Source organism: Carcharodon carcharias, chromosome 19, assembly GCF_017639515.1.
Source record: "Carcharodon carcharias isolate sCarCar2 chromosome 19, sCarCar2.pri, whole genome shotgun sequence".
Classification (NCBI taxonomy): domain Eukaryota; kingdom Metazoa; phylum Chordata; class Chondrichthyes; order Lamniformes; family Lamnidae; genus Carcharodon; species Carcharodon carcharias.
The window spans coordinates 5,051,332-5,069,667 of NC_054485.1; the positions used below are offsets into that span (position 1 = coordinate 5,051,332).

At 44.3% G+C, this 18,336-nt stretch overlaps 1 protein-coding gene across 4 annotated transcripts in view; it reads right to left on the reverse strand.

Annotated features, from left to right (window-relative positions):
- The window catches only part of LOC121292004 (S-adenosylmethionine decarboxylase proenzyme-like), an 84,722-nt gene that overhangs the window by 43,002 nt on the left and 23,384 nt on the right, over nt 1–18,336 (reverse strand). For all 4 annotated transcript variants that reach the window (XR_005946142.1, XM_041213738.1, XM_041213739.1 and 1 more), the window contains one exon: nt 5,415–5,559. Coding sequence is in view for 3 of the 4 variants with exons in the window: in XM_041213738.1 (XP_041069672.1) it covers nt 5,415–5,559 (145 nt within the window). In the remaining variant the exon portion in view is untranslated. The remainder of the gene's footprint in view (nt 1–5,414; nt 5,560–18,336) is intronic.

The window sequence follows — 18,336 nt, forward strand, 5'->3', positions numbered from 1 at the left end:
GATCTACTTGGCCCACTTAATTTCCAAGAACCAGGTCCAACAGTGCATTGTTTCTTGTTGGATTGGCCACATACTGCTGTAGAAAATTCTGCTGAACACAACCTAGGAACTTTTTCCCCTCTCCACCCTTTACACTACCTCTGTCCCAGTCTACAATCGGGTAATTAAAGTCCCCCAGTATAACCACTTTATAATGCTTGCATCTCTCTGCAATTTCCCTGCAGATTTGTTCTTCTACTAGTTGGCGGTCTATAGGCTACACCGAGCAATATAATTGCACCCTTTTTATTCCTTAGTTCTGGCAAAGTTGATTCTGTCCTTGAACCCTCTGGGACATCCTCTTTCTCCAGCGCTGCAATGCTCTTCTTAACAAATACCACCACCCCTCTTCCTTTCCTATCTTTTCTGAACACCTTGTACCTGGGAATAATTAACACCCAGATCTGCCCTTCCTTGAGCCAGGTGTCTGTTATCACCACAACATCATATTTCCACATGGCAATCTGTGCCTGTAACTCCCCAATCTTATTTACTGTACTCCGTGCATTCACATACATGAATAGTAACCCTGATTTAGATTTTTTTACTTTCTCCCTCACCCCGACTTCACCTATTAACTTACTATTCTCTATATTAGTGATATCTGTCCCTCCCAGTATTTTGTGCACCCTGGTAATCCTCTCTAATGTTTTCTCTTGGTTCCCACACCCCTGCCGAGTTAGTTTAAAGCTCTCCCATTTTTAAATTTTAGTCTTAAATTAGTCTTAAATTTTTCTCACTTAAGTTGCTCCTTAAAACCTACCTCTTTAGACAAGCTTTTAGTCATCTGTCCCAATATATCCTAAGGTATTTTGTTTCATAACGTTCCTGTGAAGCGCCTTGGTCTTTTTTTAATGTTAAAGGCACTATATAAATACAAGTTGTTGTTATTGGACTTGTGCCCCTACCCAGGACCCCGAGGGATGTACCAATGTGTCCAACTCCATATTCCATCCCTCACCCAGCAGCTCTGCCAATCCCAAAATTCCCTTCTGCACAGAATGGCCCTTTGCCCCCACTCTTGTACTGTCAAACTTAAACACATCCACTCCAGTTCCATCAAACCTCAGGACCATCCCCTGGTGCTGGTAAGCTTCACATTTCTCATCCTAACCACACAGCTGTATCCAAACTCATACATACTGCGCTGCAGTGTATTCTCACTTTTAAAAGGCATGAGATTAAATGCATGGGTAAAGAAATGTACCTAGCTAGAATTCTACTGATGTAACGCTGGCAGACATTCCCAACTGGTTACTCTAATAATTTGTCTTTTAACCAGCATAAACTCTGTTTGAGTCTGGAGTTGGAATGAACACAGCATTGAAAGGAGTGAATGTGTGCCGAATATAAGATTAGCTATTTTAGTAACCAGCTTTAAACATTCCTGACTGTTAGAGGCAGGAGACAGAATGCCATCACTTTAAGATACACTTCTGATTAAAACTGAAGTGCCAGTGAAGCGAGAAACTGACTGGGAATGACCTGCACTTGAAAGGAAAATATCCCCTACATCAGGTCACAATTTCTTTCATCTTGATTGTGCTGCACAAAATCATTTGCTTGAGATGTAAATGAGTAAATAAAATTAAAGCAACCTAGCTGTTAATTAGAATTTAGGATTCTGTAATCTCCTTCTGACCAATAGCAATATCATCTCCTAGTTCATCATTTCACAAACATGTATTGTCATTTAACACAAGTCAATGTGCATTACTGCCCTGTATTTAATTAATGGAAAAATGATGAGTATTTAATAGACATTCATAATATTTTCATTGCATTTCTCTCACACTGAAGGAAAACAATAATCTGACATTTCAGCAAGGAGAGAACTAATGGACTAAAATTAATAAGCTGACATTTTCAGCAATTGTTCAATATACAATTAACATTTTTGTCATAATATTAATATAACATATATTATTGTGCATTTTAGGATAACCACTGGCATTAATTATATCCTTTCATCACAAAAGGCCAATTCTGAATTGAGCCCGAATGCTTGAAGTAGAAATTTTCTGACGTAAAACTAAAGTTATTCTCCCCCGACCACCACTCCGACCCCACCTAACAATAATACAATTATTTGGCTACCTCTCAGCTTCCTCCTCTCTCCCACTACAGCACTTCTGACCTGCAGGGTTGGAAGATAACCTGCTTTCACCCTCTGTTGATGCTGCTGTGTAACCAGAGGCAAAAGTGATGAATCTGAGATGAGATGACTGAACTTTATACCTTATTTTCCCCTTATTGTGGGGATGTCTTACTCCTCCACTCTTGCCGTTCCACTAATCATCCAGGTCACAAGCATTGCTCAACACATGAAGGAACATGGAAGCAGAGCTGCTCATTAAGGCCTGAATTTATGAATAGCGCCGGAGCCCAGAATCCAAGTCCTGTCATGGAATCTGGCAACTACCATTTTTGCCAGTGGGGCGGGGGGAATGGGAGAGAGATGTTTTTCATGCATCCATAGTAGGAGGCAGCTGCCTTCAAACAGAAGCAACTTTCATCACCTGGGTTTCTGAAACATGACTCGTAGGCTTTGGACTTTTGAGCAAAAGGTTTAAAGCCACCAGAGTTATTTGGAGAGGCAAGATCCCCCTTTGAAAAAGGTCAGGTACCCTTTTGGAATGTTAAGAGTAGACATGAAAGTGCATAAAAGTGGATAAGGTCTGTGGAACTGTCAAGTCATTTAAATCCCTTGCACTTTAAATTTTAGGGGGAAAAAACAGCCAACCAGTTGAACAAAATCGGTACTTGCAATTTTAATAGTTGTTTGTTAACATACGCCTGAGTGCTATCATTATAGTATTATTTTTGCTTGACCACTTCCATAACCTATCACTATCACAGGGGGCCTGTAAATTCACAGTTTGATTGACTGCTCCAAGTGGTCATAAATAGATTATCTGTCTTTAATGTGGGGCTATGAGTACATATGTTTGCATTATAGGGGGTTTAAGTACTTGAAGGAAATGTTTGCTTTTATTCAGGATTAAGTACTTGAAGGGATTTAAATTATTGAATGGGCTTTATCAATGAGTTTTTTTTAATATAGTGAAGTCTGCACTATTTCATCTCACCATGACTTCTGAGGTCTGCCCATGGTGGATACTGAATACGTCAACATGGAGGATGTAAGGGCAAAGTGTGGGGGGGGCCATGGATTGGCATGCGTTGGCATAGGGACTATAAAAGGCCTTGGGGAGTGGATTGGTTGACATAGGTTGGCATGGAGGAGGTTGCGGCAATGGGGAGTGGATACAAGAGGTTGGCATGGAGGGACATAAGGAACCACGAGGAGTAGGTAGAGAGGCATAAGTTGTCATGGAGGGTATGACAGACCAAGGGGCGTGAGCAGAGTGTGAAGAGTATGAGGGACCGTGGTGGGTGGGGAGCATGAGGTAGCACAAGTTGGTACAGATGTTGCATGTGGAGTGGGTGGAGGGTGAGGGGATATGAGGGGTGAGGGTTGTTTTTTGTTTTATTGTTTTTATTACAACTGGGACAAAGTCCTGGAGCTCGAAGGTTGGCCTTCAAACAGCTCACTTTGGTACCCAGCGATTCCTGTGGCTGCCTGCGCACTGTCTCCTTGGCTGGTGGGCCCAACTCCAGTTAGCACCACCCAGCCCTGAATGAAAGCCCAACCTCTTGGGGCACTTTCTCCTGAGTCGGGAAAATTCCCATCTCCCCAAGCCCGACTCAGGTGCAAAAATTCGACCCTATGACTCCGAAAGTGTGGTGTGTGTGGAAATGTGCTACCAAAAAAAAAAAATCCACAAAGCAAGCTAGTTAATCTAGGAGATGTAGCAGATCAGCAAGAACACAAAATAAACCAATAATGTTGATTTAGTTACAGCACTGCAGTGTAGATTTACCAGAATGATGCTTAGATTCCAAGGGTTAAGCTGTGAAGAGAGACACACGGTCATTGACCAGAAACACTGGGGTGAATTTTCTCATTGAAGGTTAGGCCCTGCCATTGGGGTTGAATGGGGGAGTGGTACCACCCTGGACAGTATATTGTTGATGGCGACCAATAAATAGCCACGGCTAGGGCTGCTGCCCAAATAACGACAGTGGCCTGCCCTCATGTGCTGCTGGCCCAATCAGAGAGTTGGCAACTTGGCAGTCTCAGGAATGCCATCTCTAGCTCCAGGGAGAGGGTGCCTCAATGGCCGGCTGCCCTCAAATACAGGTGAGTTGGGTTGGTGGATGCCAGGGCTAGGCAGGGAAGCCCCAATGATCAATGCTTTGGGGGTGGGGTGGGGGGGGAGGGTTGTTGAGCACTGGTAGTGCCGTTGCCACCAGGATGCCCCTTCGTGGGCCATGGAGTGCCCTCTAAAGAAGGGCATTCTCCCCTCCCAGAGCTGAGAGGAGCCAAAAGGTGGGAAATGGCTCTTAATTGGCCACTTAAGTAGTTTAGTTGGTCACCCAGTGGGCATCCGAGCTGCCAAGATTCCCACCAATGACAACGTAGCTTGGCAGTGGTGGGACATTGTTCTATCGCCACCCCCAACATTTTGCTTGCCCTTCCGCCTCCCAGCCCTTTGCCAATGGGCTAGGAAAATGCAGCCCATTTACTTTGTTTCTCTCTCCACAAAAGCGGCCAGACCTGCCAAGTATTCCCAGAATTTTTGTCTTCATTACACAAACTTAAGGCGATATTCTCTGAAATTTCAAGATTGAGGGGTGACTTAATCATAGTTTTCGATATATTAAGGGGAACAGTAAGGGAGTCTAGGATTAAGGCACAGCCAGACCTTGCAGGAGTGAAATTATGAAACACTTTTACACAGAAAGGGTGGGAGTTGGAACTCTCTTCTGCAAATGGAAATTGATGTTAGATCTGAATTGATAGAATTTTGTTATCAAAAGGTCTGTAGTTACATAGCTGACATTGGCATTTTCTTGCAAATTGTCCTGATGAGTGCAAGACGAAAAGCTTTGACAAAAAATGTCTCTTTTTTTCAGCCATACTCAAATTATCAAAAGGTGTTAAGACATATGGGCCAAAGGCAGGTAGGTTAGAGATCAACCATGATCCCACTGAATAGCAGAATAGGCTCAAGGAGCTAAATGGTCTCCTCCTATCCCTGTGCTCCTATTGTTGTGAAACATTCAGGGGAGTATTTTTGAGGTAGTTAAAAATAGAACCTATCATTCATTCTGCATCAGTTTTAAAATTTCTGCTGGAGTTTTGAAGCTGGGTAACTGTAGACTTTATTAAACTGTTCTCAAGTCAGAAAATAAAACACTCTGCAAGACTTATTAGCAACAATATGTTAGAAATAGTTCTATGAAGCTTCAGATTCTTCAACAAATGTAATTCCCCTGTATATCTTTATAATTCTACAAAGAATTGGTACCTGAGTGACATCGTCAGCAATAACACCATCTTTCAGGAAGAATTGCTTCATTACTTCAGGGTCCAGTTGTCTCATCAAAATTTCCAGAGTCTGATCAGGCTGGAGGATCCCACAACCTTCATTGATATCCAGTGTGTAGAGGTACCTGACAGATCAGTAAACACAATATATACAAATCCATAGTCTGAGATGATGAAATTCAGTGCTCTTACTGTATTGCTGCCAGTTTCATGTTTTGAAAACTGTCGTTCACTTTTATAAATCCGTACTTGCAAAAATTTTCCTAGTGATAGAATTCCATGTCTCTGATTATTGAAGGTTTAAGGCCTACTCCAGGAGTTAAGCCTAAGGTAGCACATCCGTGCGGTACAGAGGGAATGTTGCATTGTCAGTGATGCCAGTGTTGGGGTAGAATGTTAAACAAAAGGCTGTTCGGGTGAACATATAAGATCCTATGGCCTTCTTACAAGATGTGTAGGAATGTCTCACAAAATCCTGATCAACATTCACCCCTCTACTGATGTAACCAAACAGATTAAATAGTCATTCACCTCATTGCTGTTTGTGGGATCTTATGATTAAATTAACAGTTGTGTTTGCTGACAAGAAATATAGTGACTACTCTTCAGAAATAATTGATTGGCTGAGAAGTGCTTTGGGATGTCCTAACATATGAAACATAAACTTTCTTTCTTTTACAATGTTAAAGAATATTTCTTGCTTTTATATTGAGGAAACTGGTTGAATCTGTGTTCTGGAAGTGTAATGCAATGGACCTTTATTAACTAAATGGGGGAGGTGATTGCATCATGGTAATGTAACTGGGCCAGTAATCCAAGCTAATGCACGGGGACATGAGTTCAAATCCTTCCATGGCAGCTGGTAGAATTTAAATTCAATTAATAAAAGCTGGAATCGAAAGCTAGTCTCAGTAATGGTGATCATGACAATTATCATCGATTGTTATAAAAGCCCATCTGGTTCACTAATGCCCTTTAGGGAAGGAAATCTGTCATCCTTACCTAGTCTGACTTATGTGCAACAATGTGGTTGACTCTGAAATGGCCAATTAGGGATGGGCAACAAATGCTGGCCTTGCCAGAGATGCTCTCGGCCCATGAAAGAATAAATTTACAAAAAATAGTGATGACATTGTTTTTTTTTTAAGATTTGTTCATGGGATGTGGGCATCACTGGCTAAGCCAGCATTTATTGCTCATTCCTAATTGCCCCTTGTTCAGAGGGCATTAAGAGTCAACCACATTGCTGTGGGCCTGGAGTCACATATAGGCCAGACCATGTGAACCAGATGGGTTTGTATGACAATCAGCAATGGTTTCACAGTCATCATGAGACTTTTAATTCCAGATTTTTATTGAATTCAAATTCCACCATCTGCTATGACGGGATTCAAACCCAGGTCCCCAGGGCATTACCCCTGGGTTTCCAGTCCTGTGACAATACCACTACGCCACCACCTCTCTCTCCAGTTACCTAGTCACACTGGGTAAAAACATTAAATCATTGTAACAGGTGCCTTAGGGTACCCATAATATAATAAACAAACAAATACAATTAAAATACCATGCTTAATAAAGGACAGAAAAGTAAAAATGATTCAACAATTCAATTATAAGGTGTAGGAGCTGGAGGTCTCCTCCAATGAGGATGTCGATGGGGATGAGGATGAGGATAAGGAGGTCCTCGAAGGCGATGATGAAGCAATGAGACCCTTGTGCTGGCCAGATGAGGCAGGCATGCTCAGGAGGCCCTCATAGCCACTAGATTTGTGGAGGATGATGATGACATGCGGTGAAGAGACACCATAGATCCTCATTACATTTGTGAACATTTGACTTCAATCTTGCTTATGGCAGTGCACATACCTTCTGTGTTAATGCTCCTGTCATGGAGATGCAGTGGAGGTCCTAATAGTCGCTCGAGTGCAGGAAGATGATGATGACGTGCAGTGAGGACACTCCATAAATCTTCACAAAGCCCCCGTGAATGTCTGACCCCTGTCTGGCCGAGGGCAGCTCGCTTGCGCTTTGCAATCAGGCTCATATCATGGAGACGCAGCTATGAAACTTTAAAACCACCTGATCCTTTGTCCACCTTCAGCACCTGAGCTCTTCAGGAGCACAGAATCACTGGTCACAGACGCTGATGAGATGGGGGCCAGCTCCACATTAAAGGTGCTGAGAGCACACAGAGAGAATGACAGAACTCAGTGATGCCTGCCCACGATATTTGGCAGCAATGACCAGCACCGTTGAGGTGCAGGCATCATTACTGTGTCCAGGGAGTGTGAGGCTGGACCATCACTTGGTCTGAAGGCTGCACAGGCACAGGGAAGAGGCCCTGGACTGAGACACCTGTCTTTATCTTGTGCAGAAAGGTTTCACTTCTGAGTGAGAAGAACACTACTCATCAGAACAAGGAGCCACAGGCAGGGAGAAATTGTTTAGAGTTTATTTACAATAGTGAACATTATGTATAAGCAATTAACACCCCTGCCCAGGCTGTGCAATTACATCTTCTTAACATTCCTAACCCTGCTGCTATGTCTTGGTGCTCCCCCGACATCCACAGCGGAGGTGGAGGCAGCCAGCTGACTGCTACACCCTGTCTGTGATGACCTTGGCGGGCGTCCTCTGGAGGACCAAGACCAGGGGGTCTCCGCCCTGCTATCGGGGTCCTGCTGTGTGACAGTGGCACCCTCCTCGGCCTGTGGAGCTGGAGCTATTGGGATCATAGGAAGAGGGGATTTGGATGGGTCGGACACTCTCAGAGTCACTTGGGTGGATGGCTCCGGGGCGTGCACCTGCTGATCCTCCTCCCTACGGGTGCCCAATGGCCCCTGGTTGACTACTTGAGGAGAAGGGGAAGCTGGAGTGAGATCAAGCTGCCCCGCATCCCTCTCAGATACACACTGCTGGAGGCCAACTATGGCGTTAGTGATGAAGTTGAGTCCATGCAGCAGTGCAGGAGCGATATCCTGGACCAAGATCTCCATGGTGGCCGTCATCCTACCAGTGTTTGTCTCGACGTGTTGCAATGCCAGCGCTATCACCTTGGCCCGAAGGCATCGTGCCTGGCATCCCAGCGTGCTGGACATCCCTCCCTAATGTTCCTGAGCTTGCCTTTGCAACTCTAGCAACTGTGACATGATCGAGTTCAGAGACTCGTCATCTGACTCAGACTCAGCAGATTTCTGGCTTCCGGGAATCCTCCAAGTGCCAGACATCTGGGGAATCCCTGCCTCTGCCTGCTGTGGATCGGAAAATACAATGTGCTCACCAGGTTGCGATCCTGAAGCTACCCCAAAGATAGACCCCACAAAAGTGTGTGTCTTGCGCTGGTGGAAGGTGTGTGTGAGCGCGGTGACGGGACTCCAGAGAGGGTGCCTCCAGAGGTTTCTTCAAGGCTTGATTGGAGGCCTCGGGTCATGGATTCCATCGGCTGTTTAGCAGTGGTGCCTGCGGAAGAGAGGAGAGATAATTAGTGCCTGGCAGTGGCCTGTGAAAGAGGACACATCACTCACAGTATGGTTGTCTGATGGATGTAGCATTGCTGGATCCTCACTTGGTAGAGCAGAGCCAACCTCACTGTCAGCACAAGAACCTCGCCGGCCAGCTGTTTGGCTCTGTTTTCAAAGTCAGTTTGTCCTGCATGAATAGAAATGCAACGAGTGTAAGAAGGACGCCTGCCAGGCCAGGTGATAAGAATGCCTAGCATGTGTGGATGGCGAATAGTCCCATTGGTGGGATGAGAACAATGAAGGTGTGTGTGACAGAGTGAACCGGCTGTGAGTGAGGGCCCTGTGGATGTGTGATGGGTTTGTGAGAGTGTGAGTTGAGAGTGATGAGAAGAGTGACTTCCCCTGGCAGATGGAGGAGATCATTCATCCTTTTTCCACACTGGGTAGCTGTCCTCTTTTACAAGGCATTGGCGCTGACCACCTCTGCCAATGCCTCCCAAGCCGGATTGGTGATTTTGCTGCCCATCTTGTGGCCAGAGCTGGGGTACAGGATTTCACGTCGGGCCTCCACTGTGTCCAAAAGGTACTCAAGGGACACGTAATTAAACCTGGGACTACAGTCTTCTTGCCTTTCAGGGTCATGTCTTGCTTTGCAGCAGTCCTGGGCTGGATGCACTGAGAGGTGTGCGCACGGCTACACTTTAAATATGGTGCCCAGCGTGATGAAGCAGTGAGGTGATGGTATGGCAGGCGAATGAGAGCCCGCCTGCCATCAAAACAGCATGTTTACCAGGAATGCATAATTAATGCAGTGGAATTTGGATGATATGGCGCAAGAAGCTGCTATTGCGGCCGGCAGGTAAAACATCAATTTTTGCCACCTGCTACTGCACTTAGTGCAAATCGGGGGCGACTCTGCCCATGGTTTCATTGAGGTTATGTGCTAAAATTGGATAACTATAGTGTAAGTGGTGTCAACTGTCCCAATATGCTGCCTCGCTGTATCACTGTTTGCTAATATCTTTAGAACACATTTGTTTCCCCTCTTCAAAGAAATTTGCGGATTAAAAACAGGTCTTTGTTTCTTGTGCATTTTGAAGAATATTTAAACTAAAGAAATTCCCTCCTGAGAGTTTAAGTTCAAAACAACATTCTGTTGTCCAAATGGGGGAGAATTCCAGTTTGTTATCAGTCGCCATAGGAACCGAGGGCTTTACTTCATTTCAAGAAACGGTTTTGACTGTAGGTGGAGGCTTCATGAGAACTCTGGCGAGAATTGTGATATAAATGATCATTTCTTGTCTGCTGGTATCAGCCTAATTCAATGAATATTGTGACTTTTGATCTGATTTCAAAATAATCTTTGGCTGTATTAGTTTGCCATTTAGTCAAATAGCTGTAGACCTACCACCTCAGTCCATGAAAACTATTTACTGCATTTGCAATTTTTGTTAAATCTTTGGCTTCACAAACTCTGTAGTTTCACGAATTGAATAGGTGCAGATTTCAACTCGCAAAGGGACCTTGTTCATTTTCCGAAATTGTCAGTTGGCTGGAAATTGAGAAGCCAAAACAGAACTCCATTTAGCAGAAAGCGTAACAACATGCCTAAAATTGATTGCCTCTTAACAGTTTAACATGGAACCTCTCAGCTGATATTGTGCAGCCTGGAAGTTGTCCAGTTCAACCTCTGCTCTCTGCTAGGTTAGCTGATCACAGCACCCTGGTCTCAGGGGAATTGGGATGGTCGGGAGAAATAGTTATTATTTGCCAACATAACAATGATAACTCTATTCCAAAAACTAACCAATCGCATGAAGTGGCTTGAGATGTTGAAGCATAGTAAGAAATAATGAAGGTGAAATTAAAATTTGGATGTCCAAGACACGTTAAAGCCAATTAATATTTTTGAAGTGTAGTTACTGTTGTAGTGCAGGAAATCTGACTGTCAATTTGTGAACAGCAAGCTCCCACAAAATGAATGGCTAGGTCATCGGCTTTAGATGTTGGTTAAGGGATAAACATCGCCCAAGGCTCTTTGAAAAGTACCATGGACCTTGGTTTAACACTTCATCTAAGAGACAGCATCTCTGACAGTGGAACACTCCTTCACTGTTGCACTAGAGTGTCAGCATACACTATGTGCTCAAGTCTCCAAAGCGGGACCTGAACCAACAACCTTTTGATTCATAGGCAAGCATGCTATTGACTTGAGCCTATCATAGGCTGACACCTATTGGTCACATACCCAACCAACACTCAATGCCTAAACTCTTGCCCTTCTCAAGGGCAATTATGGATGGGCAACATATGCTGACATTACCAGCAATACCTATATCCCATGAAAGGATACAAAGAATGCTTGGATGGCCAGTGATACCCAATGGCTCTGTACCAGAGTATTACTCAATACTTCTGGGAGAACATTGAAAACAGAAAACAAAAATATTCCAAATAAGATTTCTGATAGTGAAGATTGTGGGGCAGTCATGATACTGTAATGATGGGCAGGGCCTTCATTCCAGGAAGTGGGAGATAGAGTTGAGGACTGTTTGAGTGCTGAATCTGTGAATCTGGGGATAACAGTCACTCATTGTGATTTACGTGTGTATTGCCCCCTTAATTGGCCTGGAGACTGGGTCCCCCTGTCCCATTAAGGCTAGCGGGTGGGCTCTTGAAGCTGGAGGGCCGATCAGAGGCCTTCTAGCTTGAAAGACACAGCAGGTAGCGATGGAAGGTAAGTCAGAGAGAGGGTGCTTCAAGATGGAGGCACCTTCTCTGCAACTTTTTAAAATCTTAAACTTAAAAAAAAGATTTTCCAGCCGAGCCACCCCAGTGGGGCTGGGCCTGCATGGAGCATTGGTCTCCAAACCTGATGCCCTGAGCTGTCCTCCAGGCATCTGTCAGCTACCACCTGGGGGAACCTAGAAACCAATTGAAAATCCCCATTTGCCTCTTTTAATTGGCCTCAAGTGGCTCCTCATGAGCCTAACCTGCCCCTTAGGGGCAAGAAGCCCAACTGCCCCCTCATTCCGCCTCAGCAACAAATGGCCTGGGGGTGGGATGGAGCTGAGAAATCAGCAGGCCAGATACTGGGGCTAATATTAGCTCTGGCTCGCCTACAATCCCAGCACCAGTGGAGGATTAAAACCCAGCCCGGTGTCTCTGCTTCACATCCTGCTAGGCCAATTGTTACTATCCTTGCACCTTCTTTACCCCTGCATCATAAAACACAGAACTTTAATGCCGGTGTTTGAGAAGTGCTTCAATCCAGTGGTTACCTTAACTGAAACTGAAACTGAAACAAAAACAGCTGGAAAAGCTCAGCAGGTCTGACAGCATCTGCGGACAGGAACACAGTTAACCTTTTGAGTCCGTATGACCCTTCTGTTTCAGATTTCCAGCATCCGCAGTATTTTGCTTGTTACTTAATTGATGTGTGGCAACTCCCAACAGCCACAAATGTTCCCAAATACCTGTCTATCTACTCCAACTCATCCATTATGCAAAAGTTGTCACAGGTAGGACTGATGTTCAGGACAGCACAGATTCACACCTGTACATCTTTTGGGCAGGTAACATCAATTTACATAAAACCATTTAATTAGTATGATCTTACAATCAATTAATGCTGTCAGGGGTACGGTACACTGTGCTTTTCATTCAGATTGCAGTGTTCCATAATCACTAACTGGAAAATCTTTACAAAGATCTTCCTTATTGATATGAAAGTTGAGCCTGATTCTGTGTGAGCTGTAACTGCTAGTAATTAACACATCTCATTAAACTGGGCTGTGCTTGAATTAACTACACTTAGTTTGATGGACGATTCCGCACAAAACCCATTTCAGCAAATAATTTCCGCAGCTGTGCGAAACAATCGAAGTCGGGGGTATTTGTGGACCGAGTATGAGCTGCCTGAAAGCAGGGCATCAGAATTGCCCACGTCCAACAATGATAGGTGGACTGCGACCTGATATATTCTCACCTGCAGCTCCCAGGGGCGGGTCCGAGTCCGCCACCTGGAATCCGGTTTCTAAGGCTTTTTGCTGCGCTCTGACTGGGAGCCTGGGTCATGACTACTGTTTCCCCCAAGTGCAGTCAAGGCAGTGATTTTATTGAAACAACTGAATCACCCGAGGGTGGTGGTGGTTGGGGGGGGGGGGGGGGGGGGGGGTGGGAGAAATAAACACACCCTCACAGGTGAAAGACATGGGCTGGGAACACTCCGGAGTTTGTCCCATTCCGCTACTGTGACTTTAGCAAAAACCCCACTGATGTCTGTAAAGAGGGAATGATGGTGGCAGAGCCGGAGGATAACCAAGGAAATTTCCGCCGCAAGGTCTCGCAGAAATAACGCTTGGCAGCACAATTTACAAACCATTAACAAAAACCCTTGCTTAGGATGTGAGTACAATCGCTTACACTTTCCTCTCTGACATTCTTAATTCTTCGTATCCTAAAGCAATCGTTTGGTTTCTACTTTCCCAGAGTCAACTTGCAATATTTATTTGCTTACAGAGCAAATATTTATTTACTCTGATACCTTTCACGCCTTCCAAGACGACCTTCCTCCCTCTTCCGGTTATTTGCATGATTCATTAGAAAAAAAACCCTCCTCTCCCCATCACCCCTCTATTTGCCTCTGTGGATTTCTGCAGCTATCATTAACGCAGAGCTATTATTATTAACATGACTTGCCCATTTCAAACAACACGGGTATTGCTCAGATTATTCCTTTCAACGCTTCCAGGTATAAAATGTGGCGAGAATTAAATATCTTTAACTTTGATGGTTCTTCATCACTGCCTAGGCCTTGCAGTTATGATTACATTTTCTCCGTTAATCTGATGTTGTCAAATTAAGCTCACTGTGTTAAAGTTCCAAATGAACAGGGTGAAAATGATAAGGCTCATTTACTGAATCTGTACGTCAGATGGGGGGAACCGTATCCACTCGGAGCACATAAAGTAAATGTGAGTATATTATGCCCACAGTTTCCCAACCTTCATTACACATCATCACTATCTGTAATGCTCAGTCACCTTGCCTCAATCTCACAGACCGTACAGAAATAGGGCAAAAAAAAAAGGAATGCTTACCATGCATTGCATAAAATAACAACTACCTGTGAGTGAAAGGCTGTAATCCGTCTTGGAGACAGATGATGCTGATGCCCTGGTGGAGCTTTGTGGTATGGATTAGGGCGTTATTGGAATTCTATACTGACATGGGCTTTGTGTCTCACTGCCAGACTATGTTACTCTATATTTATCCACTAAATGCATATCATCCACACTACAAAGCCCAGTTGTGCGCGATAGGTCTGTGGTCCACGAGTCAGTGGTTTAACCAGTTAAATACATGCGGCTACTCTGTCATTTTCAGCATCCAGCAACTTTTCAAAAACAGGCATTGTATCAAGCAACCGGGATGAATTAGAGATGGTTTCTCATTGGCTAGTGGATTGACTCCAAAATGACATAGAATATAGGATCATAAAGATTTACAGCGTGGAAGGAGGCCATTCAGCCCATCATATTCACAGTGGCCAACAAGTCACCATCCAGCTTAATCCCACTTTCCAGCTCTTGGTCCGTAGCCTTGTAGGTTGCAGCACTACAAGTGGGTATCCATACTTTTCAAATGTAATGAGGGTTTCTGACCCTCAGGCCTCTCCCACCCTTTTAGGCAGTGAGCTCCAGATCCCCACCATATCCTGGGTGAAAACATTCCCACTTGAATCCCCTCTGAACTTCCTATCTCTTACCCTAAATCTATAGCCACTGGTTATGGACCCCTCAACAAAGAATAGGATCTTCTTATCCATGCAGGGACTTACAGGCTGCAGTAGCTACACTATCTTTAGAACTGCAGGAAAGTGGTGTATTTTATTATGTTTAGATTGTGTGATTTGTTTTTGAACGTTAAGCAATGAGAGTTTCTGACAAATAATTCGGCAAGCTCACAATCATGAAATGTTGTGACATCAATGAGAAAAATATAAATTAATTTTTTTTGCAGAGTCAGATTTAAAGTAGATAAAGGCTACTGAACCAGAAAATGGTTCTCTCATCTTTCCTCAAAGTGGTTACTCAAGCTGGTGTATAATCTCCATGTCAGGATCATGGAGGTGCCCATCATTCTTCATGTAGACTTTTCAAATGTGCGAAGAAACAGCTTCATCCAACATTTACAAGAGCATGTGCCAGCAGTGATCACTAAATAGGAAGCCGGAGTGATGACAGTGGCTGATTTTTATCTCCCCCCCCCCCCACTCTCTTGACCAGCCCATTGGGGGCCCACTCACTCCCTGACTGAGAATGAGAAAGTCAGTACAGAGCAGGGATGTAACTTCATGCCAAGTGGTGTCAGGCCACTTGTTGCATTTATTCACCCTATGTGAATACTTTTTAAAGAAAACAGAAAAATGAAACACTCATGGCGCTGGGTGCAAAGAGTGAAGAATTCCTGTTAGGCAAAATAAATTGCATTTTCAAGTGGCTGGGATAATAAGTCTAATCCTTTGGCATCCTTTGAGCTGTTTATCTTTGGTCTGATTCCTACATGCATTTTTATTTCTTTGACAGATTCTTGCAACCGCACACCCATTCACAATCTGCGCTGGTGATGGTTGCTCGACATGGAAAGGTAGACAACACCAGTTATTCCTAACCAAAAGTTGAGTTAACTCTTGTGAGACATTCCATCTGTTCTCACAGTTGATAAGACTGAACGAAAGATTCAGTGCAGAATTTGCTGTTCCCGCCAGCGGTGGGAATCATGGTGGGCAGGGGCAATAAATCTGTCGTGATTTCAAAACTCAGTTTCCCACCAGCAGGAAATTAGGAAAATTTTGTTCTCCCGAGCTTGATAGTGGGTTAAAGTTGGGTCGAGTTTCCTACTGATTAACGTCAAGAACCACACTTGCATTCACTTCCATCTCATGAATGCTCATTAAAAGGCCAACTCGCTGGAATTACATTCCCTCTCTAAATGAAGTGCCCCACCAGCGAATAATTAGAATGGATGGTTTCCCGACTGTATATAAGTGGGATGTACCTGGCGAGAAAGTTAAGGATTGTATAAGATTAAACGAAATGACCTATAAAGTTGCCAGAAATAGTAATAAACCTGAGGGTTGGGTGCATTTTAGAATACAGCAAAGGAGGACCAAGAAACTGATAAAGAGGGAATAGAATATGAATGTAAACTAACAAAAAACACAAAAATGGACTTTAAAAGCTTCTATAGGTATGTAAAAAGGGAATGTTTGGCTAAGACAAATGTGGGCCTATTACAGGTCAAGACAATTTATAATGGGGAATGGAGAAAATGGTGGAGAAGCTAAATGATTACTTTGTGTGTCTTCACTGAGGAAGATACAAGTAATCTCCCAGATCTGGAGATCCAAGGGACTAGGGAGAATGAGGAGTTGAAGGAAATTAGTATAAGTAAGAAGGGAGGAATGGAGAAATGAATAGGACTGAAGGTTGATAAGTCCCCCGGACCTGATATTCTACATCCCAGAATGTTGAAAGTAGTAGCTATGGAAATAATGGATGACTAGATTCTGGAATGGTTTCTGCAGATTGGAAGGTAGCAAATGTCACCCCACTATTTAAGAAGGTAGGAAGAGAGAAAGCAGGGAACTACAGACCTGTTAGTCTTACATCAGTAGTAGGGAAAATGCTAGAATCTATTACATAGGATGTGATAAATGGACATTTGGATAATAATGATCTTATTGGGAATAGTCAATGTGGATTTATGAATGAGAAATGATGTTTGATGAACCTGTTAAAGAGTTTTTTGTGATTGCAGGAGCCTCTGAGATTCATTAATAAAAAAGGATTTCATTCTCTAAATGTCTAGCTTATATGTGATCACACCAAAAAGTTCATATTTGTACTAGGTACCCAGGAAGCTCTCAGGACTCTTACATCTTGAGTCACTCGCAGGTGCCACAGATCTTTCAGGGCACTCAGTATATAGAGGGTTGGCTCTTGGTGATAAGGGATACCTTCTAAAGATGTGGCTAATGATGCCTGTTTGTTGTCCACAGAGGGCATCTGAGGAGATATAATGCTACACATTCAGCCACAAAGTCCTTAACAGAGCAGACCATTGGCCTCTTAAAGATGTGTTTCAGATGTTTGGACCATTCAGGTGGGTCTCTCCAATATTCACCACAGCCAGTGCCCCACATTATCGTTGTTTGCTGCTCCCTGCACAATCTAGCACTGCAAAGCGGGGATGTGTTGCCAGAGGGGGACATGGAAGAGCTACACATCTCCTTGGACGAGAAGGACGTTGAAGGTGATGAATTTGAAGAGAGAGGGAGTTAGTCAAGTCACATGAGGATGCCACTGCACATGCACAATGTGCAAGATGTGCCCATGACAACGTCATAGCTACAAGATTCCAGGAGGAATAAGATGAAGACAAGTTGGTACGAGCTCAGTTCTCTTCACACTTCAATGTAGGGGAGATAATAAAGGCCTTCATTGTCATCTTCAACATCTCATGAAAGGTAATCAATCTGAAAATGATAATGGAAGAAGCAATGATAGGGTCATCCTTGGAAGGCGTAGTGGCCTGGGGTCCATGTGGCTGCTGTGGAATGTGATAAGCTCTTCACTAGTGCACATGCTTAAGCGCATAGTGCGGTCCTTTCAACAATAGCCATGACAAGTCAGTGGCCATGGCATCCTTCCAGAAGCAGAAATACTATTGGACACATCGATAAACTCATGCCAATGTGACAGCAGCTTAGCAAGGTGGCTCTGACACAAAAAAACATTCATCAATGGTTAGGGCTTGAATGTCTGAAGACGGAGCTAAATCCAGACAGTACCAAATTCCAAACACCAGCTCTCATGCATGATTAATGCAGAGGCTGCACCTTGATACCGAGCCCCAAGATGCCATCGGACTTCAGGGCGCAGTGATCTATCACACGACAGCATACACCCAAAGCTGCAAGTCATGTTAGCATTATCCTCACAGAGAGGAAGGGCAATAAATGCTGGCCTAGCCAGTGGCACCCACATCCCATGAATGAATTTAAAAAAGGACACCACTGGAGACTCCTGGGTGATGGGCCCTGGGGTGTCTGGCTGGCATTCCTCCTTCCTTTGGGTGCCCGAGGGGCCCTTCCTGATTCCTCGAGGAGAAGAGACACCTGGACAGAGGTTGAAGTGCCCTGTCCCCTCTTGCCGCGGCACTGTTGGAATGCACCCATGGCTTGAGCGATGGGGTGTAGGTCTGAGTGTAAATCCATCAGAAACTGTACATTCTGCTGGGCCTTGGTCACCCTTCCCATGACGACTTCAATGCCCTCACATGCCGGAGTCACAACAACAGACAGAACGTGGACGGACTCCTCCATCCTTTGTTCCAGTCTGGTGACAGCCTCTGCCCCTGCCTGTCTTTGCATCT